General features: G+C 37.1%; 1 protein-coding gene across 1 annotated transcript in view; it reads left to right on the plus strand.

Annotated features, from left to right (window-relative positions):
- LOC126979694 (DNA damage-binding protein 1) overlaps window positions 1-27,557 on the plus strand; it is a 54,259-nt gene that overhangs the window by 20,703 nt on the left and 5,999 nt on the right. The window contains exons 11-20 of the mRNA XM_050829148.1: window positions 1,183-1,367; window positions 6,530-6,681; window positions 8,006-8,177; window positions 11,419-11,562; window positions 12,480-12,603; window positions 19,081-19,267; window positions 21,328-21,461; window positions 23,022-23,147; window positions 24,182-24,331; window positions 26,095-26,225. Of these exons, the coding sequence (XP_050685105.1) occupies window positions 1,183-1,367; window positions 6,530-6,681; window positions 8,006-8,177; window positions 11,419-11,562; window positions 12,480-12,603; window positions 19,081-19,267; window positions 21,328-21,461; window positions 23,022-23,147; window positions 24,182-24,331; window positions 26,095-26,225 (1,505 nt within the window). The remainder of the gene's footprint in view (window positions 1-1,182; window positions 1,368-6,529; window positions 6,682-8,005; window positions 8,178-11,418; window positions 11,563-12,479; window positions 12,604-19,080; window positions 19,268-21,327; window positions 21,462-23,021; window positions 23,148-24,181; window positions 24,332-26,094; window positions 26,226-27,557) is intronic.

The following is a 27,557-nucleotide window of genomic DNA, read 5'->3' on the forward strand; positions in this document are numbered from 1 at the left end:
TTGCTTGTAACTAATTCTAGTAGGCTTCATAAGATACATAATAGCTTCAAGGGTAAATGTACACACTTTTATAATAAAGTACCAGCCACTGTTCAGGCATTATCTATAAATAAATTTATATGTTTTATAAAAAAAATGGCTCTGTCGTAAATCCTATTACTCCACAGCTGAATATCTAAGTGATCGGACAGCCTGGGACTAGATTATGATTATTTTATAGCGATAGCTATGACTGTACAATATTGTATATTTTTATTGAAAAGAGCGCAAAAAAAGAATGCTGGGAGAGTTTTTGCGCCGCTTCTTCTCTCTCAGCCATTTGTTTCCGAAGCGTTTAGTATATTAGAAATTACATCAAAAAGAATTCTAAAGGAAGCAATTTTGAGAAAATAAATGCCTTTTATGATATATCGAAGCGTTGAAGTGTTTGTATGGAAACGCCACCATGTCAGTCCGTCTCCAGGATCAGATTTCCAAGACTATCCGGCTGCAGCGGGGAGTCAAACAAGGCGATGTAATGTCGCGGAAGATTTTGCATTGATGCTGCATTGGAAGATGTCTAAGCTTCTGGACTGGAACGGACTGGGCATCAATATCAACGGTGAATACATCACTCATCTTCGATTCGCTGAAGAAATCGTGATCATGGCAAAGACCATGGAAGAATTAGGCCATATGCTCGATGGCTTCAATACAGCTTCCCAAGGAGTAGGTCTCAAAATGAACATGGAGAAGACGAAGATCATGTCAAATGTCCATATCGCACCTACTCCCGCAACAATTGGGAACTGTATTCTCGAAATTGTTGACGAGTACGTCTACCTTGGACAAACAATCCAGTTAGGTAGGTCCAATTTCGTGAAAGAGGTCACTCGTCGAACCCAAATCGGATGGGCAGCGTTTGGAAGGCTCCGTAAAATCTTCTGGTCCCAAATAACGCAGTGTCTTGACCCACCGCAATGAGTAAAGCTAATGGTCGCTCGGAGGGAAATGGAAAGGGCTATGCTCGGAGTTTCTCGGAGGACGTATACTAAGTGGGCCTCCGATTGGCGACACTAAAGAAATTGCACTGATCCTCAATTTTATTACTCTCTTTAAATTTCAATAGGTTCGTTTTTATATATTTTTTATTTTTTCTTTGTTATCGGTACATTATTATTACCGTGGCTGTAACGTCCACAGGTGACAGACGAGGGCGTCCGGCTGATCGGTCGCGGCCCCGGCGGCTGGGGGCAGACGGCCGAGTGGGTCGTCGGTGGGCGACGAGCCATCTCCGTGGTGGCGAGCTCGGAGACGCGCGTGGTGGTGGCCGCGGGGAACGTCGTGTTCCTGCTGGCCATCAGGCAGGCCGCGCTCGACCTCATCACGTGAGACAACATACATACTTATAGAATATATATACTGTAAAAAAAAATTTATTGAATAAGGCGTTACTTTGCGGAAATCCATAATTATACAAATTATTTAAGTTTTCTTTAGTGTTAATTCCGCCAATATTTGTCTCTAAAACAATTCGACACGTGTTTCGCCTCTACACGAGGCATCCTCAGGACGTGTTGTCTCGCCAAAATCTGGCACGAGACTGAATCAAATGAGCCGGAAGCCGCTCTTTTATACCCTCGCCCCATGAAATGACGCGCTGTGATTGGTCGGCTGTTGTGACGTATTACCCCCGGAAGAGACACGTAACAAAGGTGATGGGACTAAATTTGTTTGTTCATTCAACAATGTAAACATATTGTTATTTTTGTGTTTTATTATTTCTAATTGCTCTAACACATTTAAGCGAAATCCTTTTTCACATGTATGCAAAATATTAAAATTATTATTGTTTCCGAGTGAGTGACCTGTATCAATTAAATGTTTCGCGAAGTTTGATTTTTCGGGATGATTATTCGTAAATGCGGCAATATGTTCCTTTAATCTAATTTCGAAATTTCGACCTGTTTGACCTATATATACCCCGTTACAAGTGTCACAACTTAGTTTATAAACGCCGGATTTTTCGGAATTATTTAATCGATCTTTGCCATTACATATTCGACTGACATTGTGATTCGTTCGGAAGGACACATTAATATTGTTTTTCCTAAATATTTTAGCTATTTTATCCGATATTGGACCAATATATGTCAAACTACCCACATATTTAGTATTTGATTGTGGTGGGACGGGATAAAGTTCTGAATTAATTAAACGTTTTTGTTTATTTTTAATTAATTTGTTCACTAACTGTTTTGTATAGCCGTTGGAAACCGCGATTTGGTATATTGTATTAAGTTCTTTCGCGAAGCTGTCACGGGACAGTGGGACTGACATTAATCTGTGAATATAGCAGCGGAAGGCCGCTAGTTTATGTTGTACGGGGTGGCAAGATGACGCGGGAATAGCAATATCTGTATATGACGGCTTTCTATAGATTTTGAATTCTAATTTATTATTTACTCTTGTTAATGTTAAATCCAAAAAATTTAGAGATTGGTTTGATTCGAATTCCAATTTAAACTTTATTTTTGCGTGGATCTTATTAATTTTATTAATGAATAGATTGATTTGACGTTCGGTGCCTGTCCAGCAAATTATTATGTCGTCAACGTATCGGTAATAAAACAGGATATGTGGGTCTCTCACCACGTAATTACACTCAAAATTATCCATAAATATTTCAGCCATAATTGGACTTAATGGTGATCCCATTGCTAATCCTTCCTTTTGGCGATAGAATTGATTTTTAAATTTAAAATAATTTTGTTTCATACATAACCTAGTAAGATTGATGATGTCATCCTTTTCACCGGGATGTATCCTCTGTTTTTCAAAGAGATCATCAAGGATAATTAAAGTTTGTTCATATGGAACATTGGTAAATAAACTATCTACATCGAGAGACAATAATTTGGCATTTGGTGGAAGGTTGGTATTTTTTACTTTATTTATCAAATCTAGACTATTTTTCAAACTATACTGAGGATTGAATAATGATTTGTTTTTTATTATTACGTTAAGTTTTTTGGCAAGGTCGTACGTCGGGGCACCGATATAAGAAACTACTGGACGGACAGGATTATTTTCTTTGTGAATTTTAGGTAAACCGTATAAGATGGGAGGTCGCGGATTCATGGGAACTACGTATTTTAATTTACTTGGAGAAATAAATGACAAATTTTTAATGGACTCTTTTAATTCTGAAGTAAAGTTTTTAGTGGGGTCCGAGTTCAGACGTTCAAAATCGTCGGTTTGTATTATATCATTTACTTTCTGTTCATAATCGTTTTTATTTAGAATAACAATGCAATTACCTTTATCGGCTTTTGAAATGACTAAATTTTCTTGATTTAATTTATTTTGTAAAGAATTAAAAACATGTTTATCTGAAGTGTTTTGGTTATATGTGGTACACGATGGTTTTTTCAAAAGGGTCGAAATTTGATATCTGACGGCCATATCTTGTTGACTTCTAACACACGCCACTTCTGAATCTACTGCCAATGTATCAAGGGTTTTTTGGTTAAGACCCGGTCTGATATTGTATTTAAGGCCTTTTTGTAGTAATGAAATTTCAGGGGGAGAAAGTTGTGTTGTTGATAGATTTTTGACGCGCGTATAGAATTGGTGGACCGTGTTTTGTGCATCATCGTGATAGGAGTTATTGTTTTGACTATCCCGTAATAGCTGTGTCAATTTTCTAGACTGTATTTGATATTTTTCTTGTACTAGTCTATTGGCTAATTCCCGCGCTTTATTGTCTAAAATGTCAAACTCGATATTATGTAATTTGAATGTCAATTCGCAATATAACACTCTCAAGTGAAGCTTGAGATTGTCTCTAACTGAAAACCAATATCGGCACTCTTCGTTTAACCATATTTGTTTACATTTATTTACGGCTATAGTACTTGCGCGTGAATGTGTTTTAGATCGAATGTTGATGTAATTAGGGATGACAAATTTAGTCCCATCACCTTTGTTACGTGTCTCTTCCGGGGGTAATACGTCACAACAGCCGACCAATCACAGCGCGTCATTTCATGGGGCGAGGGTATAAAAGAGCGGCTTCCGGCTCATTTGATTCAGTCTCGTGCCAGATTTTGGCGAGACAACACGTCCTGAGGATGCCTCGTGTAGAGGCGAAACACGTGTCGAATTGTTTTAGAGACAAATATTGGCGGAATTAACACTAAAGAAAACTTAAATAATTTGTATATATACTGTACTCAAACAATTACAAATTATTAACAACCAAAGAGTTGGACAAGACATAATGAGATTTTTGATCCATGCGACACTCGAACGGTTATCTCAATTGGAATGAGCGGTAAGACGGAACACGAGCGGTGGCTGGTTCGAGTCCCGGCATCGCTGATAAATTTAATTTGTCTTACAAGAGGGGGCAAACGGGCGAGAGGCTCACGGGATGGGGAGAGGTGAGGCAACCGCCCATGGACATCCGCAACAACAGGTGTCATGAGATGCTTTGCCGGCCTTTAAGATGGTATGCTATTTTCGCGAAGTTCCCTAAGTCGCATCGGTTTGCGAAAACAGCAGCCGGTAATTGATTCCACAAAGTGGCTGTGCGAGGCAAGAAATTTCTTGCAAAACGCGCGGTTGTAGAATGCCAGACGTCAACGTGATGCGGATGGTACTTTGCACTTAATGTCCGGTCGAATTCGGCCGCTGGAATCAACCCGAACAGCTCCTCTGCGCACTCCCCGTGATAAATGCGGTACAAGATGTAGTCCATGTGAGGCCTTATATAGTTGCAGGCGGTGGCTTATAGTGATAAGACGTAGGGAGACTTTTTAGCGGTGAACGCACAAACTTGTGTCTTCTTGGGGTTGAATTTACTAAATTTCAATCGGCCCTATTCCGAGACTTTCCAATGCATAGTCTCGATTTCAGACACCAGTTTGTTCCGGTTCTCGTCGACGCTTTCCCGGGACATGTTGGCACGGCCGGTGTATGAAGCATACCCTGGATGCTGTCGTCCGCATAACAATGAATACTGCTGATTTGCAGTATATTATTGATATGCAGAAGAAACAGTGTAGGGGATAGCACGCAGCCTTGCGGGACACCAGCGTTTATAGATTTTAAGTCGGAGCACGCATCGTTGATAACAACCTTGATGCTCCGATCGGCCAAAAAGCTAGTGACCCATTTGCACAATCTCTCGGGAAGCTTACAGGATGGCAGTTTCGCTATGAGCGTTTTATGCCTCACCCGATCGACGGCTTTCGCTATGTCGAAACTCACCGCCAACGCCTCTCTCTTCGACTCAACCGCTTGCGCCCATTTATGGGTAAGGAATGCAAGAAGATCACCAGCTGAGCGACCCTGGCGTAAACTGTACTGGAAGTTGCTGATCAGCTGGTGCTCCGCTAGATATCCCGAGAGCTGGTGGTTGATGATCGAATCCATTACTTTGGAGAAAATGGAGGTAATGGCAATGGGGCGGTAGTTGGACGGATCTGAGCGTACACCACTCTTAGGGATCGGGTGCACTAAAGCCGCCTTCCATAATTTCGGGACTACGCCTGATGAGTAGGAGAACCGGAAAAGACGGTTAAGGATCGGCGCCAGTCCGGAGAACAACTCACAACAAGCACTATTGGGGGAATGCATTCGGGCCCGCTCGATTAAGAATGTCCAAGGTGAGACGCGCCTTAAGCACGGCGCCATGCCGAATTTTTACCGCCGGCATGTATGATTTGCAACGCGAAATATGCGGTATTTGTGCACCTTGGTCATCCAGAGTCGAGTTGGACGCGAAGGAGATCTTTCTCATTCGCGTCATGGGCCAGCGAGTCATCGTCCCTGTGCAATGGCGGAATGGCTGGCTGGCAGAAGTTTTCTTGGACAGCCTTGGCGAGCGACCAGAACGGACGAGTTCCCGAGGGAAGGCGTGTAAGTCTCTCGCCAATTTTGCCAATGTGCGTCGCTTTCGCGTCAGCAATAACACGTTTGAGGGACCTGTTGGCATGATTGTAGTGTTTTTTATGTTCGCTGGAATTCACATCCTTGTACCACCGCAATGACCCAAGCCTGATAGCACTCCTGCTTTCGGCGAGAGGCCATTTTGCAGAAGCGGTCAAACCTTGGTTGGGACCTGCCACCGATAGGCACAGAGGGGCCGTGTTAAGCGCATGATCGGCGCGGTGCTCCGGATCAGGCAGTGGTCAAACGATCCCAGAGGAGGTTCAACGGAAACTAGGTCCGTAGCCGTCCGGATGTGAGGTCAACAGAAGGTCGACATCGAAGAAAATAGCGCATATGTTTAATTTAAATAAACTGTTAAAATTTATATTTTTAATTAAAAAAAATCATCAACATTGTATATTATAAAAATGCTTATTTAGTTAAGCGATAATAATGGTGAATAATTTCCGTCGACCAGTCGACTGTAAATTCGACCGCTCGGTACCTAAAAAATCTCCTAGATAGCCTTTCTGGTGTCTGAATACTGAAATAACTAGTAGTTAATGCTGCTGTAGCATCACTCGAAAAAAACGTTCATCATAAAAAATTTCAGACAGGTGTGCATGGAAGAGGAGGTGGCTTGTCTGGACCTGGGTCCCGGAGACGAAGACGCGCTTCTGGGCGTTGGGCTGTGGACTGACATATCTATCAGAGTACTGAGGTTGCCCGATCTCACTCCTCTGCACACCGAGAAGTTAGGAGGGGGTAAGTGTAGGCATCTTGTACTTTTTATATATTAGAGGGGGCAAACGTACAAGCTTTAACATGAGATCATTTATACGTGTAGATAGACTATGACAGCTGAGAAAACGTCAAAAAAAAGAGTTTAGAGTTAACCTCTATTTAAACTAACACAAAGTCTCATACAAATCGCTAGTGTAAGACATTTTTTTAACGGTTGTCTAACAGCAAGAGACCATCTAGAGTCTGGACGTATTAATTACCTAAGGGCTTAATCTCTAATTGAAAGATACCTGAGTCAGACTTGTACTGATTGTAGGCCAATAATATTATGTTATAGATATTTATTATTGAAATCAGTCCTATTTTTTATTCAGAACGTCGCCTGAATAATACAGTTTATATTTCGTACAGTGAGTCACCTCCAAGACTAGACGGCGCAACCATGAGGTACTGTATCCCCTCCTAAACCAGCTGTTAACCAGGTACCGAAGCTGTTTGCTGTATTGCGTCTCGGTTTGCGCATTTACGCGTGTCACGTAGACGATATCAGATGTACATGTTTTTGTGTTCTTATATCGCAACACGATTTTGATGCATATAGATTTTTTTTCTCAAATTAGTATTTTTTTGAATATTTTTCGTAAATCAATTCGACACATCTTTCACCTCTACACGAGACATCCTCCGGAGACGTTGACTCGCCTAATTCTGGCACGAGACAATATATATAGTACAATGAATTCATATTTTATAGTGATTTTTTAATTAAATATGAGTACAACCTGTATATTATGAGCTCCAACATCTTGTAGGATTTTGTTGTGACAAAGCTTGCATAATTTTTTTCGGTAAAACGTCGAGAAAGCGTTTTAAATATTAAGCTGAAGAACAAATTGTTGATCCACTATTTTAATCTATTTATTACAAACAATGTGACATCAATGACGTTGTGGCTAAAAGCTTAACCTGCATTTTGTAGGATCTGACAGGTACTGACAACTCAGATCAGTCAGTCTTGTTCAGGGGTGCAAATCCTCAAATTGAAATACAGTTTCTACTTAAAACTTTTATAAGCTTCTATTATTGTAATTTGTGAATGTAAAATAAAAAGAAACTAATTGTCATCCGAATAACAGTTTCGATCGCAGTATGTTTAAAGATTTCAATTATGCAATCAATGTTTGTTACCGAGTTATAGATATTTTCAATATAATATTATGTGTTTAGGTATGTGTATTTAGTTAAAAGTTTTGTTTGGGATCTAGTCGCGGTAATTTACTTTTAATATAACACGAACTCCCAAGTTTACTGCCTACTAATAGTCAAGGCGTGTCAACCCCCACAGAGATAATCCCGCGGTCGCTGCTCATCAGCGTGCTGGAGGACGTGTGGTACCTGCTGTGCGCGCTGGGCGACGGCTCCATGTTCTACTTCACGCTGGACCCCGCCACCGGCCTGCTCACCAACCGCAAGAAGGTTACACTTGGAACACAGCCTACAGTTCTACGGAGCTTCAGGTATATTCCGGCTCAAAGGACCAAGAGATATTGAGCTTGTAACGCCAACAATTTAAACAAAATTTGTCAATTAAACCTTATCATTAGTACTAATTGAGCGTAATATACGTGGTTACCATGACGTCATCTTTATGTCTCTGTACACTATTTTACAAAATCAATTAAAAAAACTGCTTGTTTGTGGAGACTTTAATATAAATATTTTAGAAAATAGTACTTTAAGTATTAAATTATTAAATCTATTTAAATCATGCAACTTATCCAATATGTTCATGGAACCCACAAGAATAACTTCTACTAGTGCCACATGTATTGATAATATTTTTACAAATGTGAGGGCTACTAGTAAAAACATAATTAGTAAATTAGATTCGGACCACTGTGGTCAGTTAATTCAGTTTGAATCTTTAAAATCCAATATAACTAAACACAAAATAACTTTTTTGCCAGTTATATCAGACCGCATAGAAAGAGTGAGGGCCACCCTTGTTATAGACCTCCCATTTTGACATAATACATTAAAACCAAATGAAATGTATAATTTATTCTTGAATAAGTTCTATATTTTAATAAATTCTATTTTCACTCCTAAATCGGTCCTAAAAACTGATGTTATAGTATTTAGCGAGTGGGCAACAGTTGATTTACACAAAAACAGGCAAAAATTGTACGATTAATATGCGCAGCGACAATATAACTGTAGTGATGACTTCAAAAGATATGTTCAGCAGTTCTCTAAAAATTTTAAAAAAGATTGTACTATTGCCAAGTCAAGGTATATACGAGATAAAATAATCAATAGTTCTAACGTGATAAAAACTACTTGGACAATAATAAATGAAGAAGCCGGAAGGGTGACCCATAAAATATGTACTTTACAATATTTATGTAACATCAATCTAACATGTTTATGCAAATAAAAACTTTGACTTTGACTTTATCTGAGTTAAATTTAAAATTTGATTTGAAAACAGACCTGTTGTCTGTAAAGTCGGATTGCGAAGTTGCAACAATTTTCGAAACATTGTTTACAGATATACCTGTTACCACTACAAATTCGTTGAACTCATCACCAGACTCCGCTCTTTCACTATTGAAAGATAATATTTTTGAATGTGATAAAATCTTTAAATTTGATCATGTTTCTGGCTCTGATGTTATAAAAGCTTTTAAATCTATTAAAAATAAGGCGACAAATGATCTTTGGGGCATATCAGTTACACTTGTCAAGTCTTTGATTGATATTATTGCGCCAGATTTAGCTATAATATTTAACGATTGTATAGAATATGGTAAATTTCCTGACCTAATTAAACATAGTAAAGTAGTTCCACTGCTTAAATCACCAACCAGTGACCCTACTAATTATAGACCAATATCTGTACTACCCACTTTTAGTAAAATTTTTGAATAGTTAATTTTAAATCAATTACTTCGTCATTTTTTCCATAATAATTTATTGCACTCCAAACAGTTTGGTTTCACCCAGGGTCGTTCAACTACCGATGCTGGTATTGACTTGATACATAATATATTTGAAGCCTGGGAAGAGTTTCGTGATGCGCTCGGCGTCTTTTGTGACTTATCCAAGGCGTTCGATTGTGTTGAACACGAAACAATTGTCAGAAAACTTCACCATTACGGTATTAAAAATAAAGCATTGGACTTAATGACATCCTATTTAAATTGTAGACTACAAAAGGTGGATGTCAATGGAAAGAGGTCCTCTGGATCAATAGTTAAAATGGGGGTTCCACAGGGCTCGATTTTAGGACCTTTTCTATTCCTTGTTTATATAAATGATCTCCCTTATATTACAAAAGATAAATATCAAATTGTGTTGTTTGCTGATGAAATATTGCATATATATATATACAAATACTGCATCACTATGTTTAAAATACACCGTTGCTTACCAAATGTTGATGTTGTTAACAATGCTTTATCTAAAGTTGTACATTGGTTTGAACCTAATAACTTGTTACTTAATGGTAATACAACGAAGTGCATTAAAGTTACTTTACCTAATATCAAAAAGTGTCAATCGATATACAGCTTAAAAACGACAAATTAGATATAGTTGATACCGCTGTTTTTCTTGGAATAACGCTAGATGCCAAACTCCAATGGGACCCTCATATAGAAAATTTATCGAGTAGACTAAGTTCTGCTGCATACGCAGACATTGAAACTGCAAGATTGGTTTATTTGAGTTACTTTCACAGCATTATGTCGTATGGTATATTATTAATGCTGCTGATATTGATTCTATTTTTGTGCTGCAGAAAAGAGCTGTTCGGGCATTTACGGTATTATATTACGGACCAAGAGAGTCGCTTAGATTTAAATTTAATGATTTTAAAATGATGACTGTTTCTAACCAATATTTATATGAAAATTTAGTATATGTTCATAAAAATGGCAATAAATTTCAAAAGGTATATTGAAAACATAATATTAATACTAGAAACAAAAATAAACTGTTAATGCCCACTTCTAGGCTTAGTAAACTCGACAAGTCATTTATCGGTAATTGCGTTAAATTTTATAATAAGCTTCCTGAGAACATAATGGAAATGTCCCTCAACAAGTTCAAAGCCAATATTAAACTTAAACTCATAGAAAAATCGTATTACAATTTAAAGGATTATTTAGATGATAAGAAAGCTTGGTTATGATTTGCTCTAAAAGATTTGAGCTTTAATTACCCTTAATTAAATATTATTTAAATAGTATTTATAATTATGAATAATTATAATAAATTGTGAATAATTATACTATAAGCAAAATGATCAAATTGTAAGTAGAGGAGTTTAGTGAGTAATGTTGAATATATTGTAGATGAACATTCTTGTTTTTTGTTATTTAGTTGAGTTCTTGTGACATTTTTATTGTGGTGGCGACGTGGGACGGGTCGTTCCCTTCCCTAAAATATGGTTGAGGGAGGCGATGGCTGGCCCATGCGTCATGCTCGCGAAAGGGTGCTACTTGCGGTGGCAGAATGATCCTGTAGCCGGAAACTCTGCTTCATGGTTTTAAAATTAAAAATTATATTTCTTATAATTGCCTTTATAATGGTCGCTAAATACCTTTATTTATTTACGGTGTGTGTGGATTGATGCATCTACTATACCATGGCCTACTATTATTGTTGAACTTGAATTTTTGTAAAGTGCGTGTTAGCTGGTGCAACCACTGGTGTACTGTGACGTAATATCTTATGTCTCCCTGACATCGGCAGGTCACTGTCCACAACCAACATCTTCGCGTGCTCGGACCGGCCCACGGTCATCTTCTCGTCCAACCACAAGCTGGTGTTCTCCAACGTGAACCTCAAGGAGGTGACGCACATGTGCTCGCTGAACGCGCAGGCCTACCCCGACAGGTGACCCACCTTATACTATTATATACTAATATTATAAAGAGGAAAGATTTATTGTTTGTTTGCATTGAATAGGCTCCGAAACTAATGAATCGATTTGAAAAATTATTTCATTGTTGGAATGCTACACTATCCCCGGGTGACATAGCCTATACTATATATTTGAAATTCTTACTAAAAGTGCAACAATGTAACCAAAGGTTTAATATAATGTACGCGGACAACGTCCCGGCGTATCATTTTGAATATAATGTTAAATTATGAAAAGTATTAGTACAAATTCCAGTTATGTGCATATGAATATGCAACCCATCAAGTACTGTGCAATCATTATTGTTTCAATTTGTAGGCGCCGTAGCTTGTAACATTACTGGGACAATAACATCTTATGTCTGAAAGTGACGAACGCAACTGACATTTGAAATAAAATATATTTCGCAATCCGGGCTTAAGTCTGTTAATAAATATTATTATTTAGAATAAATCAAATATACAAATATATTTTCATGTAGTTTCATCTAACATTTCTAGTACTCGAGAGTTCCGAAGAGCTTATTGACCGGATTCTTGCCGCCGAATGCCACCTTCGCACGATACGCTAAAAATTAGAATATCATCCCCACCACGTGGCGTGACACCCCATGATGTGTGGTGGTCCTCCGGTACGGTTTTCAAGTAACTTTCTTGCATATACAACCAAGCTGTGGAATGAGGTTTCTTGCGCAGTGTTTCCGGGACCAAACGACAAGGGTACCTACAAAAGAAGCGCGTACACCTTCCTTAAAGGCCGTCAACGCTCCTGTGATTCCTCTGGTGTTGCAAGAGAATGTGGGCGGCGGTGATCACTTAATATCAGGACCCGTACGTTCGTTTGTCCTCCTCATCTATGTAGCTCACGTAACCGAACCTCATGGTTGCAGTTTGGCGTTGGCCACGGACAGCACGGTCACCATCGGCACCATCGACGAGATACAGAAGCTGCACATCCGCAGCGTGCCCCTGGGAGAGACCCCGAGGAGGATCGCTTATCAAGAGGCCTCACAGGTACTGACAACACCGCGCACTTAGTATACTTTATCCACAGAATACATCCATACAAAGCATTTTTATATCGACAAATCTTTATTTTAAAGAGAAATAATAATTTACACAAATTATAGCTCCATTTTTGTCCGTAGCTATTTATTTTGCTAAGATCAATAATAATTCTTAAAAAATAAAATTTGGGAAAATAAATGACTTTAAAATATTAGTAGATTATGGTTTTCCAAAAATATATTTTTCATTTAATTTAATTTATTTATTATAATTACATGCACTGTTCTTCATGCCTAATATAAATTTACAGTGACAGTCTCAAAAAACAGAATCAAAGAGGCACCTTTAATGTATTAAATTCTTCTGGATAGGAAACCCTGGGCAGAGCCAACCAGTGATTACCGTCGACTATGTAATTTACTTTAATGATATTAATTAATGAAATAGAACTAAAACTGAAACTAAAACAATATTATTTGTAAATGTCAGTTTATTCTTGTTTTATAGAGTTGTAAGAAGAGTTAAGTGGTATATGGTACACGTCCGCTTAAATATATGACGAGGAAAGAACCTCTGTATTGTTTTTAAAAGGTGTGACGTCACAATTGTTGATTTGCTGGTCACTCATAATTAGATCATCGAAAGAAAACTGCTCGAGTATTTGATCACCTTGGTATATTCCACGGGCAGCGTTACGACGCACTATGGGAAAGCCATACAAGGCCGTCTCAAAACCGTTTCACATGAAAGTCGTTGTTATGGAGTAAAACTAATTAATTAATTTAGTCTTATAAATAAGCTTTCGTTTCTATATTTTTTTAATTATTCTTTGCTAACCATAATGTATATAAAAAGGCATCAAAGCTAACAGCTCATGTTCAATGATGTGATTTTTGGCACAGTACATTACTACAATTCAACGCCACATTACTCGAAAGTAGTGATGGGCCGAACATGGGTTTCACCGAATACGAACATTCGGCCGAATATTCGGTAAAACTTTTACCGAACCGAATATTCGGTACATTTGATTCCGTTCCGTCGCACAAATGCAGGTCTAAACTTGTTTTCGCTAAGCGCGCGGATTGCTGATTATAATATATTATTCTAAAGAGTTTACACAGCAGCCTAATCCCAAAACATCTAGATAGTAGATACCTATGTTTTGCATTAAGTTATTGTCTTTTTACCAACCTACTTTAATTGAAAATAAAGCTTCAGTGACGACAAAAACAGAAAGCTATACTCTAAAATACTTACCTCATTACACTGTACACTCAAATCATGATAATACACGGGTCAATAACAGTAAAAACTTTGAGTATCACTTTGCCGAATATTAGGTGATTCAGCCGAATATTCGGCCGAATATGAATATTCGGTAAAGCTGCCGAATATGCCGAATACCGAATATAAAACGAATATTCGGCCCATCTCTACTCGAAAGTTTTTGATATAAATGTATAAGTATTATACATTTTTGAAATGCGTATAATCTCCTCATAACGTTTCTTAAATAATATTATGTATAATAAATAAATAAATTAGAATTAACCAATATAGTTTCAGATGGTATAATTTTCGGGTTACTTTTTTTTTAACGAGACTGTTACCCGTTGCCGCTGCTTGCCGATGTCGAGATATTTTTTGTATTACGATCTTTATACATTAGTTTACACAAGGAGAAAAACAAAAGTTGCGCATACTTGCGCCTTTTCTGACACGGTGCGTGCCAAAACATATCGCGATAAAAAAAAAAAAAAAATTTCCAATATCTTTTTACTTGTCACATAATCATCTGTTATCTATTAAGGACAAATTGATAAAATGGTCATTACAGAGTATAATTAATAGTTATTTGTGGTTTTGATATAGTTTTGACCACCTTATTTGATAAAATATGGTCACTTTATCTATTAGGGTCAAATTATGGGAAGAGTGCAAATATTAGTTTAAAAATTATATTTTTTTCTATTAAACCTTATACTTTCACGTATATGTGCAAAATTACAGATCATTTAGTTTTGAAATAACTGAAATACGGAGTTTTGAGACGAAACATACGGGATTTTCCCATAGTGCGACGTCGCAGAGAAGTCCGTACCGTACGATAGCCCGAGCACGACTGCCTTTATTGTCGACCGTATGGCCGTATTTATAGGGCTCGGTGCACGTGCATGTGTTTTCAATTCATGTTTTTCATTCACATCACAATGTAATCAAAAGAACTAATTTTAACTAAAATTGTTAAACTGAATTATTCTCGTTTTTATAATAGGTGTGTTGTAGTATTTGCGCCGATACGGCCATTAGGACAGGCGATGCACGCTCTGCATCAGCATGGTTGCTATTTGTAAGATGTTGTGGTTTCTTATAGCTTGACTGTAATAATAGCCGAAGGTTGTCGGAGGTTCTCGTAGAGTTCTCGAAGATTTTCGTAGAAGATTGAGGGGTTCTCGTAGAGTTCTCAAAGATGTTCTTAGAGGATTGGGAGGTTCTCGAATATTCTTGTACAGGATTGGGAGTTTCTCGCAGAGTTCTCGGAGATTCTCGTAGAGGCTTCGGTGGTTCTCGTGGAGGATTGGGAGGTTCTTGCAGAGTCTTCGCAGATCCTCGTAGGTTTTTGTTTACCTATATATAGTATAGTATAGAAAGTTTTTTTGAGTAGTGCATCTGTTATCAATTTTTAGTTGCTTTGTTGTAGTTGTTACATGAACACAACTGCTATAATTATAACTGAGGGTTCTCGGTAGTTCTCGTAGAGTACTTGGAGGTTCTCATAGTTTCTCGTAGAGTTCTCGTTGACCTACAAAAATATAAAGTTTTACGAGACTTTTCTCTGTTCTCGAAGAGTTCTCGGAAGGTCTCGTAGAGTTCTCGGTGGGTCTCGTAGATAACAAATTCGTCTGGGTGCTTTAAATTATTGAATAGAGGTACTTCCCTTTACTCTTTCTTTATTATGTTTCTTTCTTAATACCAATGCTTGTGGGCTAGATGAAATTTGTACAAAGATATTAAAGAAGTCTGGAATTGCGATCCTAAGTGTTTTGACTTATCTGGTCAATTTGTCCTTCGAAACAGGTACTTACGCGGATGTTTTGAAAGAGTCACCCACAATACCACTTTTTAAAAAGGGAAATAAATCATATATATCTAAGTATCGTCCAATAACTTCGAGAAATGTATGTACTTAAGACTAATGAATTACTGTCTAAAAATTAATATTATTTCACCAAATCAATATGGATTTCAAAAGTGTAAATCAACTTCCCTTGCCATTTTTAACCTATTAAATTCAGGTTCTGAGAATCTTGATTGCAAAAAACAGGCAACTGTTCTATATCTTGACATGTCCAAAGCTTTCGATTTCGTAAGTCACAATATTTTATCAGGAAAAATGGTAAGGTATGGCATTAGAGGCCCTGCTTTATCTTGGTTTAAATCATATTTAATTGAACGCAGGCAATGTACGCAAATAAACATGGTAAACGTAAAGCAAGAAGTAATAACTCATCAGTCATCCTATTCCAACTGTAAAAGTGGAGTTCCTCAGGGAACTGTTTTAGGTCCTTTGTTGTTTATTATTTATATAAAAATTTTGAAAAAATAACTCAACACCGTTGTTTTATGTTTGCTGATGATATATTGATTCTCATGTCGTCTTATACTGATAATTTTAATGAAAATGAATCGAACATTAATTGTACTTTAAAAAATATTATTAATTGGCTTTATAATAATGCATTAGTTGTAAATTTATTGAAAACGAAATATATGCAATTTTGTGTAAAAGGACGTAGACAAACTGATCTAAATATTAATTATAATGGAATAAATATTTAAAAAGTTGACAGTACTATATTTTTAGGTGTTATCTTAGAAAAGAACTTTAATTTCTCTGAACACATTGATAAAGTATGCTCTAGTATTTATAGATTTGTGTATGTTCTTAGAAGACTCAGGAGAATTGCTTCTATAAGTTACCTATCATTAATGGCGTACCTTGGATATGTCGCTTCAGTACTCAGATACGGTCTTCTCATCTGGGGAAATGGCACAGGAGTACATCAAGCATTTGTTGCTCAAAAGAAATGTATTCGTTGAATATGTGGAGTTGTTCCGACCTATTCATGTAAAGACTTATTTAAATAGTTCAATATTTTGTAGTAGTAATAGTTGCTCAATATGTATATATTTTGTAAAACAAAATAATCATTTGTTTAAAAGGGCCATTGAATTGAATCCTCGTTCCACCGATTTCTGGATAGACTGGTTTATGGCCACTGTCCCAGAACAACATTATACCTAAATAGTAGCTACGCAATGTGTATAAAATTATTTAATCATTTACCTCTAGACATAAGAAACTTACCACAGAAACGATTTACTGGACTCCTGTTTAAATGGTTAATTGACAAGAAAAATTATAGTGTTAAGGAGCTTTTTAATTTTAAGTAAACTTTTTGCATGCTAATTTAAATTAGCCGAATAGAAGACACTACAATAAATTTAAGATCTATAATATATACTGTATTCGATGCAATAAATAAATTTCATTAATAATAATAATATCATTTATAAATTGAAAAAAAAAATATTTCCTATTATTATCGTTTTAAATCCGGCGGGATATCTGGGTGCGTAAGTTGATCCCACGATAACGTAGTTGATCTGTAATGAAACGAAACTTATTCTGGAAGAAAAACTTTACCACACATTCACACAAAAAAAAAGTTGATGAAAACAAACTTTATCTATGCTTAATCTTCATACTAACTTAATAGAAAATAAGAAAACAATGGCGTGCGTACAAATACACATGTCAGAAGTGAAACTTCTTTGGAAAACTAATTTTTAAATATCGTTTATATCAGTAACTAGCTGACCCGGCAAACGTTGTTTTGCCATATAAAGTATAATTCACGCGATAGTTTTATAAGTAATAAAATATTGCCTATATTATAGCCTGTACATCATTTTGTTCTATTGTCAATAGTTTTTGCAGCGCACGCAAAAATAGGTTTTCGATTTTACACCTTGTGTTACAAAATAGCAATTTTATTACGGATCCCTAATTTTGAAAAAAAAAATAGCCTATAGCCTTCCTCGATAAATGGACTACCCAACACTGAATAAATCATTCCAATCGGACCAGTAGTACCAGAGATTAGCGCGTTAGCACACAAACAAACAAACACTGCAGCTTTATAATATTAGTATAGATTACTCATTTGTGCCAGTGCTCCACGCTATTTTGTTTGTTTTTATCTTATGAATGTGTAAAGTATAATATATAAATTTGTTTTTTTTTTCTATGCTGATATTAAGGTTATTTTGTAAAAAAAAGCTTCAAATACATCGTGGTTTCATAAAACCACACTTTAACTTTTTTTTAATACGGGAAAGTAAAAGCTAACAAATAATAAAGTGAGGTTAATTCGTACCACGTGAATTAAGTAGGATATTGCCACCCGCGATCTATACTAGATTATCCTAACCAAATGTTTTTGTCAATATTAGAAATTATTATTCTACTTACTCGCGACCACGCGCTAAACCTGCACGATACAACGCTAGGAGGGAAGATGTTATACTTACTCGCGGCCGTGCGCCAAACCTGCACGATACAACGCTATTAGGCAAGATGTTCTACGCGGTGAATCTGTACGATATAACTCTAGTAGGGAAGTTGTTACTTACTAGCCGTGCCATCTGCTTCATGCTTCGTTCGCCCTTTCTCACTCTATCTCAATCGGTCTCAATCTCCCTCTCGCTCTTCTTTGATAAAAACGTCCCACATTTTCGTGACACTTTATTGGCACATATAGACACTGGATTTAAAAAATGATCCCAAATTCGTTCTCTGCACCCTCGAGAACCTCGGATTCGATATCCATATTGTTGAAAACAAAAAAATTTGGATTTCAAAAATGATCCCAAATTCGTTCTCTGCACCCTCGAGAACCTCGGATACGATATCCATGTTGTTAAAATCAAAATTTTGCGCGGCGGCCATGTTGGATTTTAAATGATCCCAAATTCGTTCTCTACTCTCTTGAGAACCTCGGATTCGATATCCATATTGTTAAAATCATAAATTTGCGTTGCGGCCATCTTGGACTTCAAAAATGATCCCAAATTCGTTCTCTGCACCCTCGATAATTTGAGGATTCGATATCCATATTGTTTAAATAATAAATTTGCGCGGTGGCCATCTTGGATTTCAAAAATGATCCCAAATTCGATCTCTGCACCCTAAAGAAGAAGAATACACAAGCACGTTTTCGTGCTGGATAGGTGAAAATACTCTTCCTCAATCGATGTCAATCGCTCTCTCCCCTGAACGAAATCTTCCTCCTCTTCTGGAACAAAAACGTCTCAAATTTTACCCACATGCGCCTAAAGAAGTTTCACTTCAAAAAGCAATACCAAATGATCTGTGTGGCCCTGGTATTAATAAACTGGAGACTGTAACGTTCGCAGACTTTCGGCGTGATCACGATGCGTGCGGACAAGCCGGAGTGGGCGGGCGGGAGCGCGACCCGTGGCACCTCCGCGTCCACGGCCGCCGCCAGCACCAGCGGCGCGCCGGCGGCGGCCAAGCACGCGCCGTCCGTGTTCGACCTGGAGATACACAACCTGCTGGTGCTGGACCAGCACACCTTCGAGGGTGAGCCGTCACATTGTATACTGTATACTATTGTGGGCGGGCGGGAGCGCGACCCGCGGCACGTCCGTGTTCGACCTGGAGATACACAACCTGTTGGTGCTGGACCAGCACACCTTCGAGGGTGACCATTCTAATATTTTTATTAAACTTATTGAACGTCAAACATGATAGTGTTCATCCCATTCGAAATAGAGTGCCTCAGACCTGAGAAGAACGGGTGGGCTTTTTATAAAAATATGGATTACAATGTAATATCGCACGATAAAACTTTATAATAAAACAACCTGTTCGCTCCATTCCCAATCTGTGGTATAGTACCTTTACCACACAAACGTTTTTTAACAATTCTTTTGAATAACGTAATACTTTTGTTTTGAAAATTTTCTGGGATCTTGTTGTAAAAACATATACTTACACACTCGACTAAGCCAAGTAGTAGGCATTATATGTTAATGTTTTTTCCTGGTATTAACATTTTGGTTATGATAGTTTCTAGCAAATTCACTTACGTGCCTAAGAATATATTATGATGCAACAGTCATAATGTTTATTTCTTTATATGTTTATCTTATTAACTCTTTAGGACGTAGGTTTCGAACACCGCATTGCTGAGCAATCTGTTATCCGGGATCGTAAACTCTCCACATATAGAACAACTTTATTGAAACAAAGTATCAAGTATGTTAGCATTATCGTGGAAAGTTTCCAATATGTTTAGTCATTTGACGTGCAAGATATGATGTTATATATATGTAATTGTCTAAGTACTAAGTAACACACTACTGTTATACTGAAACATGTCGGATTTTACAATGACATCATTAATCTTTTGTGACTTATCCAACGCGTTCGATTGTGTTGAACACGAAGATTTGGTCAGAAAACTTCACCATTACGGTATTAAAAATAAAGCATTGGACTTAATGACATCCTATTTAAATTGTAGGCTACAAAAGGTGGATGTGAATGGGAAGCGGTCCTCTGGATCAATAGTTAAAATGGGGGTTCCACAGGGCTCGATTTTAGGACCTTTTCTATTCCTTATTTATATAAATGATCTCCCTTATATTGCAAAGGATAAATATCAAATTGTGTTGTAGACTAAGTTAAGAGTAGACTAAGTTCTGCTGCAAACGCAGAAAAAAAGATTCGTTCCTTAACAGACATTGAAACTGCAAGGTATTTTTTTTGTTACTTTCACAGCATTATGTCATATATTATTATGGGGTAATGCTGCTGATATTGATTCTATTTTTGTGCTACAGAAAAGAGCTGTTCGGGCAATATACGGTATGTAAAGAGACCAAGAGAGTCGCTTAGATCTAAATTTAATGATTTTAAAATTATGACTGTTTCTAACCATTATATATATGAAAATTTAGTATATGTTTATTATTTTTTATTTTATTATTAAATTAAATTTTTATTAAATTTATTATTTTTTTTTTTTGGAGTATTTGTAGTTTGAGTGTTGTATCACTTTACATATATTGTAACTGAAATGATTTGTGGGTGAGTGATTGTCACAATGAGTTTCTTACCACGACTTCTTATTAAAGCTCAATCCGCAAAGGCGGTGGGTATATAAAAAGAAAAGTCATTTCCTTGACCTGCATGAATTTATTTTGATACTGCCTGCTTATTTTGATATGATTTGATTTTATTTAATATTTATAAAATTTAAATTTAAAGATATAATATAAGACGTACATAATTTTATAATTCATATAGTAGCTATATTTAACGTATGTTAATGTTGAATTTAACTTCTTTTTATTTTTTTTTAACTTTCATTTATGTAACCACAATTCAATTATACTTATTACTTCCCATAGCCATGACTAGATGGCGCTAGTGTTGGAATGTACGACAGTGTTAAAACACGCTATTCGTATTTATTGCAAATGTGTTATTATTAGTGTAGTATTGAAATTCCATTCACCTTCACCCCCTCCGGCTTCCTTCAATGTCACCAAATTGAATGTCATAAAAGTATATAACTTACATTTATATAGTCATCGGTCGGTAGTGCAGGGTGTACAGCTGTGTCCTTGTTCTAGTGCTGCACGCGCACCAGCTGGGCGCGGGCGAGTTCGCCATGTCGCTGGTGTCGTGCCGCCTGGCCGACGACCCCGCACACTACTACGTGGTGGGCACGGCCATCCTCAACCCGGAGGAGTCCGAGCCCAAGCAGGTGAGGGCCGCCTTCAGGGCATGTAGGCGTTACCCTGTCGCCACTATTATGTACGAGTGTACCTAGAATTAGATTTATTAATTAGATTGTATAAAGATACGCAATTATTTTAATATTTTTTAATGCATATTATATCTATTGTTATGGAATAGTGTTTTTGAAGCCGGTTGTTTTTTTGTTAATTTATTTTTATTTTTTGATTTTTAGTGAATTTGAAGTACACGAACTAAGAATTTGTCTAAATATGTGTAGATATACTAAATTTTTCAATGAGCAATGACTGTAAGCGCTTAATTGAAGAGTTCCGTTACTTTGCCATGGATTCAGTAATCAGAACCTAACCAAACTCTCACCAAACTATCTTTGAGGTATATCCTTTCCAATAAAAAAAGAATTAGCGTAATCGGTTGGCGCGATATTGAGTTATTCGTAAATTTATCATTCACTTTGCTATACGTATGTATAGCAAATTTATGACTTTTATGGTTTTCTCATGGATGCCATTGTCTGATTAGACCAAATTACAATGGGACCAAACGGGAAGCACCAGCTTTCAAATAAAAAACGAATTATCAAAATCGGTTCACCCAGTCGAAAGTTTTGAGGTAACAAACATAAAGAAAACCGACGAATTGAGGACCTCCTCCTTTTTAGAAGTCGGTTAATAAATGTGTGAGTTAGGCGACATCGGTTCCCATAGTAAAATGACATGATGCCACTTCTACTAGTTTTTTCTGTTCTGTGATGGGTACTACCACATTGTGGAAGCCACCAACCACTAATGTGTAAGCATTATTGTGCGGCATGCTTCATTGCACTTCATTGAAATGGGCAGGGCGTATCAGTTACCATCAGCTGAACGTCCTGCTCGTCTCGTCTCTTTTTGTCATAAGTTCCTTGCCCAATACAATGCAGTGTTGAATTCTGGTGAATACTCACTTTTGATGACGTTTTAAGCTGGCTTCCCAACCCGACATCCGACAAAATATGTAATCAGTCTCCCCATACCGACATATCCTCGAGAGACTTTGGGATCAGCCACCTTTGTTGCAAGGTGATGCTGTGGCGATCAAGACTTTCATTAGGAAAACCCAAAATGGGTTTGTTAACAGAATGTTATACGAGGCTGATCATATTTGTCTGAACCGTAAAGCCTCCAGTCGACTTTGGTGGATATTTTATATTAATAAAAATTAAACACAATTTGAGCAAATATAAGTAAAGTGTAAAGTAAATATAAAAATCTAGATAAAATAGATACTACTAATACAGAATTATCGCTTAGTACTCACAAACAAAACACGCCAGTCTCCTGTGGGGTCAAGCAGAAATTACAATTTAATTTGCCGAGGTCCTTTTGACCCATATTACATTTACATAACATTCTCAACCTGCACCGTGGAAAGGACTCTTAGTCTACATTTCGTTCGATAATTATTATGTGCAGTTAATCTACATGGTGGTCATCATCACGTAACATCAGGTGTCAAGTACGCTCGTTTGTCCTCATATATTCATAAAATAGGTGGGCTAAAGTTGAAATTCTGTATAACTTTTCAGGGTCGTATATTATTGTTCCATTGGTCAGAAGGAAAGCTGACGCAAGTTGCGGAGAAGGAAATAAAGGGCGGCTGTTACACCCTTGTGGAGTTTAACGGGAAATTGCTCGCTTCTATCAACAGCACTGTGAGTTTATCTTCGTTATATATTATACAAGTGTCCCACATAGAATAGATAAGTATGAAATATCTAATACCTATTGCAACTGAAAATAATTAAATTAAATTAAGATTGAAAAATTAATCAATTTTTTTTAAATAACCATACTTCTTATTTATGCTGTTTCTAAATAAAATTTATCGGATTTTAGTGTTTTAATATTTATATTAGACTATTGAATATGTCAAGAAACAAATTTGACTTTTTATTGTGTGTTAACAAGTCTGTTAAAATTCGGACTTTCTACCGTGTTACCGCAAGAGATACTGATGGTTTATAACTATATAATATGCTATTATAATCCTAAAAATATCGTATCAAATGTTGTTTGAAATTGTGAATCTAGGCATAGAAGGGATATAGATACTTAGATTTCTTATGTTACATTTCTAATTTCTATTATAAAAAAGAGAAGTATGAATATAACGATTTAATAATTAACTTTATTTGTTTTCTTATAAATGGAAAAGTTACAGCTAAATACAATAAAAGATAGGAAAAATATACATCAAAGACTATTTACAAGTTTTCACAGATATTAACTAGCTAATTACAAAATAAAGATTACTATATTAATATAACCAAATTGAAGGTAAGAAAATCTAATTTAGCAACATGGTTAGTAAGATTCGTTAGTTTATAGAAGAATACTAATCTATTATAACAATATTTTTTTAAATAAACGGACGTGCATCTAGACGCACGTCCGTGTTCAATAAAAACTGTCATTCATTGAATACTATTTTGTGTATTCATTTTAAGAATTTATACCTCTTAATAGAGCGTGTTGCTGCTAGACAACCGATGAAAACAGCAAACATTACTTTAGTATGCGTACATTACTCAAAATTGAGGTTAACTGTCAAGTTTTTACGAAGTTTTCACAGCTGTCACAGTCTATTTAGACGTACAAATGATTTAAGGTTTATGATAGTGACGGCGCGGCTGGTACGCCCACATTACCCTTCCAGGCGAAAACTAATGATTAACATGAATAACAGGTGAGACTGTTTGAGTGGACGTCAGAAAAAGAGCTGCGTCTCGAGTGTAGCCACTTCAATAACATCGTGGCGCTCTACCTCAAGGTGAAAGGAGATTTCATTCTGGTGGGCGACCTGATGCGCTCCATGTCGCTGTTGCAGTACAAACAGGTAGCACTCACCCTTTTTCCAAAACTAAACTAAGCGCTTTTAAATGGTTATTAAAAATATTAAGTTATTTTTATTACTGAATTTAAGTAGAGCTCGTGACAAGGATATACTACGTGGCCACATTATCTCTGGTCCTCGCTGGAACGGAAAGCCCCCTCCCGGTCCCCTTTCACCCCCTCGCACTCCTGTTGCGTATCATTTTCTGTGCGAACACGTACGCACTTTGCGTACGTGTTCGCACTTTCATTACCTACCGTTCATGTTGTGATATTTTCGTGCTATCACTGCTTTGTTTTTGAATTTTTCATTATTACGTTTAGACTTTTGTTGTTAATAGTTCTATAGTTTCTGTTGTTCTGTGTCGCTATATAAAAAAAAGTCATAAAAAGGCATTTATTTTCTCAAAGTTGATTTCTTTTTGATGTCATTTCTAATATTCTAGATAGAGACTAATACCGCTTCGGAAACAAATGTCGCTCTGAGAGAGAAGAAGGGCCGAGGAATACTCCCAGCATTCTTTTTTGCGCTCATTTTAATAAATATATACAATATTGTACTGTCATTGCTATTGCTATAAAATATTGATAATCTAGTCCCAGGCTGTCAGATATTCAGCTGTGGAGTAATAGGATTTACTACAGAGCCATTTGTTTATAAAACATTTAAATTTATTTATAGATAATGCCTGAACAGTGGCTGAGACTTATTATAAAAGTGTATATATACATTTACCCTTAAAGCTATTATGTATCTTATGAAGCCTACTAGAATTAGTTACAAGCAATCCGTTATTTCTAGTGTTATAATAATGAAAATCACTAATAAGAGCAAAAAGGTGACTATTTTTGTGAAGGTATATTAAGTTTTCATAAATGTACTGACAATGAACAGTCATAATATTTATTTCTTTAAATTTTTCTTTGAGTGACTGTCTATAACCAAGCTTATATATAGCACGAACAGCTCTCTTTTGCAGAGTTAATGTCAGCAGCATGACCCCACAGTAAAATAGCGTACGTCATGATGCTGTGAAAATAACTGAAGTACACTAATCTAGTGGTCGCAAAATTAGTGTACTCTCTAATCTTTCTAACGGCATTTACCCCAAAGCTGAGTCTATCTGCTAGTTGGGCAATATGTGGACTCCACTGAAGCTTTTTATCTAACGTGAAGCCCAAGAAGACTGTAGTGTCCACAAGTTCCAATCTCTGGTCATTTATAAGTACGTTGGTTTGTACCTCCGCTGTGTTTGGTGTAATGAACCGTAAACACTTTGTTTTTTTACTGTTTAAGTGCAGATTATTCGTCTCAAACCAACGCACTATTTTTGAGAGTGCATTGTTTACCTCGTCATTAACGCTTCGTCATCACGTCGCTTAACTTTAAAAATAAGTGAAGTATCATCAGCAAACAATACAATCTCATCTACCACAAACGGTAGATCGTTAATATATATAAGAAACAAGAAAGGACCTAAAAAAAACCCTGCGGAACACCTATTCCTACAGATTTACCCGGAGACCGTTTGCCATTTACATCGACTATCTGCACTCTTTCGCTTAAATATGATTTTAACAGATTTAGGGCTCTATTTTTAACTCCGTAATGCTTTAGTTTTAGGAGTAAACTTTCATGGTGGACGCAGTCAGAAAAGGAAACCAGACAGACTGGCCCTGCAACGCGTTACGTTACGAATCGTTTACCCTCCCATAATAAGTTATCGGTTCATAAAACAATAATCGTTAAGTCTTTATTACATTTAGATGGAAGGTAGCTTCGAGGAGATAGCGAGGGACTACACTCCCAACTGGATGACGGCGGTGGAGATCCTCGACGATGACACATTCCTCGGAGCAGAGAACAGCTTTAATCTGATCGTATGCCAGAAAGACAGGTAACAATGCAGGAATTGCTTAGCATTGCGTACATGAGATGTACTGTTCTATGACTTGGTCCATTTTAGAAGTTAAATTAAAAATTACATATACATACACATGCCTTGTTCCCGTCGGGGTAAACAGAGACAATAGAATGCCACTTGCTTCTATCCTTATAAACCTCACGCGCTTCCTCTACATTCATTACTCTTTTCATACATGCTCGCCGGTTGCGGGTGCTTCGGACCTTTCCTTTTCTTAGAACGTTCCTTATTTGGTCGACGAATATTCTACGAGGTCTCCCGCGACCGACTTGCCCTCATACACTAATTGCCTTATACATTTGATAAATAATTCTTTTTTCACTCATTCGCTCCACGTGTCCAAACCATTTCAGCATTCCTTTCTCAGTTCTTGTCACAACATCTTCTTTCAGACCACAGCGCGCTCGTATTACCGCATTCAGATTTCTATCAATCAGTCTCACCCCACACATACAAGACAGTGATCGCATCTCAACTGCGTTAATTATGCTTTTACGCTTCTTTTGCCATACCCAACTCTCACTTCCGTACATTAACGTAGCGAAAAGCACTCCATTATGGACAGCCATTCACGCCTCTTTATGCGCAGTCCGGCCGTTCATAAAGGCATACAGCGCTACATTCACAAAGTTTCCCGCAGTCACTCTCCTTTCAATATCCGAATTCTGTACCTTGTTCAACCCTTTCATCTTCAATCATAATATTACAGTCAGTCAAACTTTCATCCTTCTCAAATACCATCACTTTCGTCTTTCTTGCATTCACTTTCAAATCTCTCGCTTTAAAGCCCGTCCAAGCAGTCCATAATTTGTTGCAACTCATTCGCCGATGATGCAAAAATGACTTGATCATCGGCGTACAAAAGGCACTTAACAAACAACCCTTCCATATATGCTATCTATGAATAGGTTGTACAACCAAGGCGAGGCTACACACCCTTTACTACCTTTGGAGATATCAAACCAGATCGTATAGGCACCATTAATCCGAACACAGGCTCGAGTACATCCCTGTACAGAGATTTCAGAGCCCTTATCAGAAAATTGTCCGCCCCATACATAGATAATACCTTGCATAATTCCTTTCTATTCACCCTATCATAAGCCTTTTCCAAGTCTATGAACGCGCAATATACTTTCTAGTTTTTTGCCAGACATTTTTCGGTGATGCCTCGTAAGGAAAAGACTTGATCCGTACATCCCATTCCCTTCCGAAATCTCGCTTGCACATCCCACACCCTGTCATTCCTCACATTCATTACTCTTTCAATCAATATTCTGGCATACAATTTTCCAACAACACTAA

The sequence above is a fragment of the Leptidea sinapis genome, chromosome 4 (assembly GCF_905404315.1).
Source record: "Leptidea sinapis chromosome 4, ilLepSina1.1, whole genome shotgun sequence".
Classification (NCBI taxonomy): domain Eukaryota; kingdom Metazoa; phylum Arthropoda; class Insecta; order Lepidoptera; family Pieridae; genus Leptidea; species Leptidea sinapis.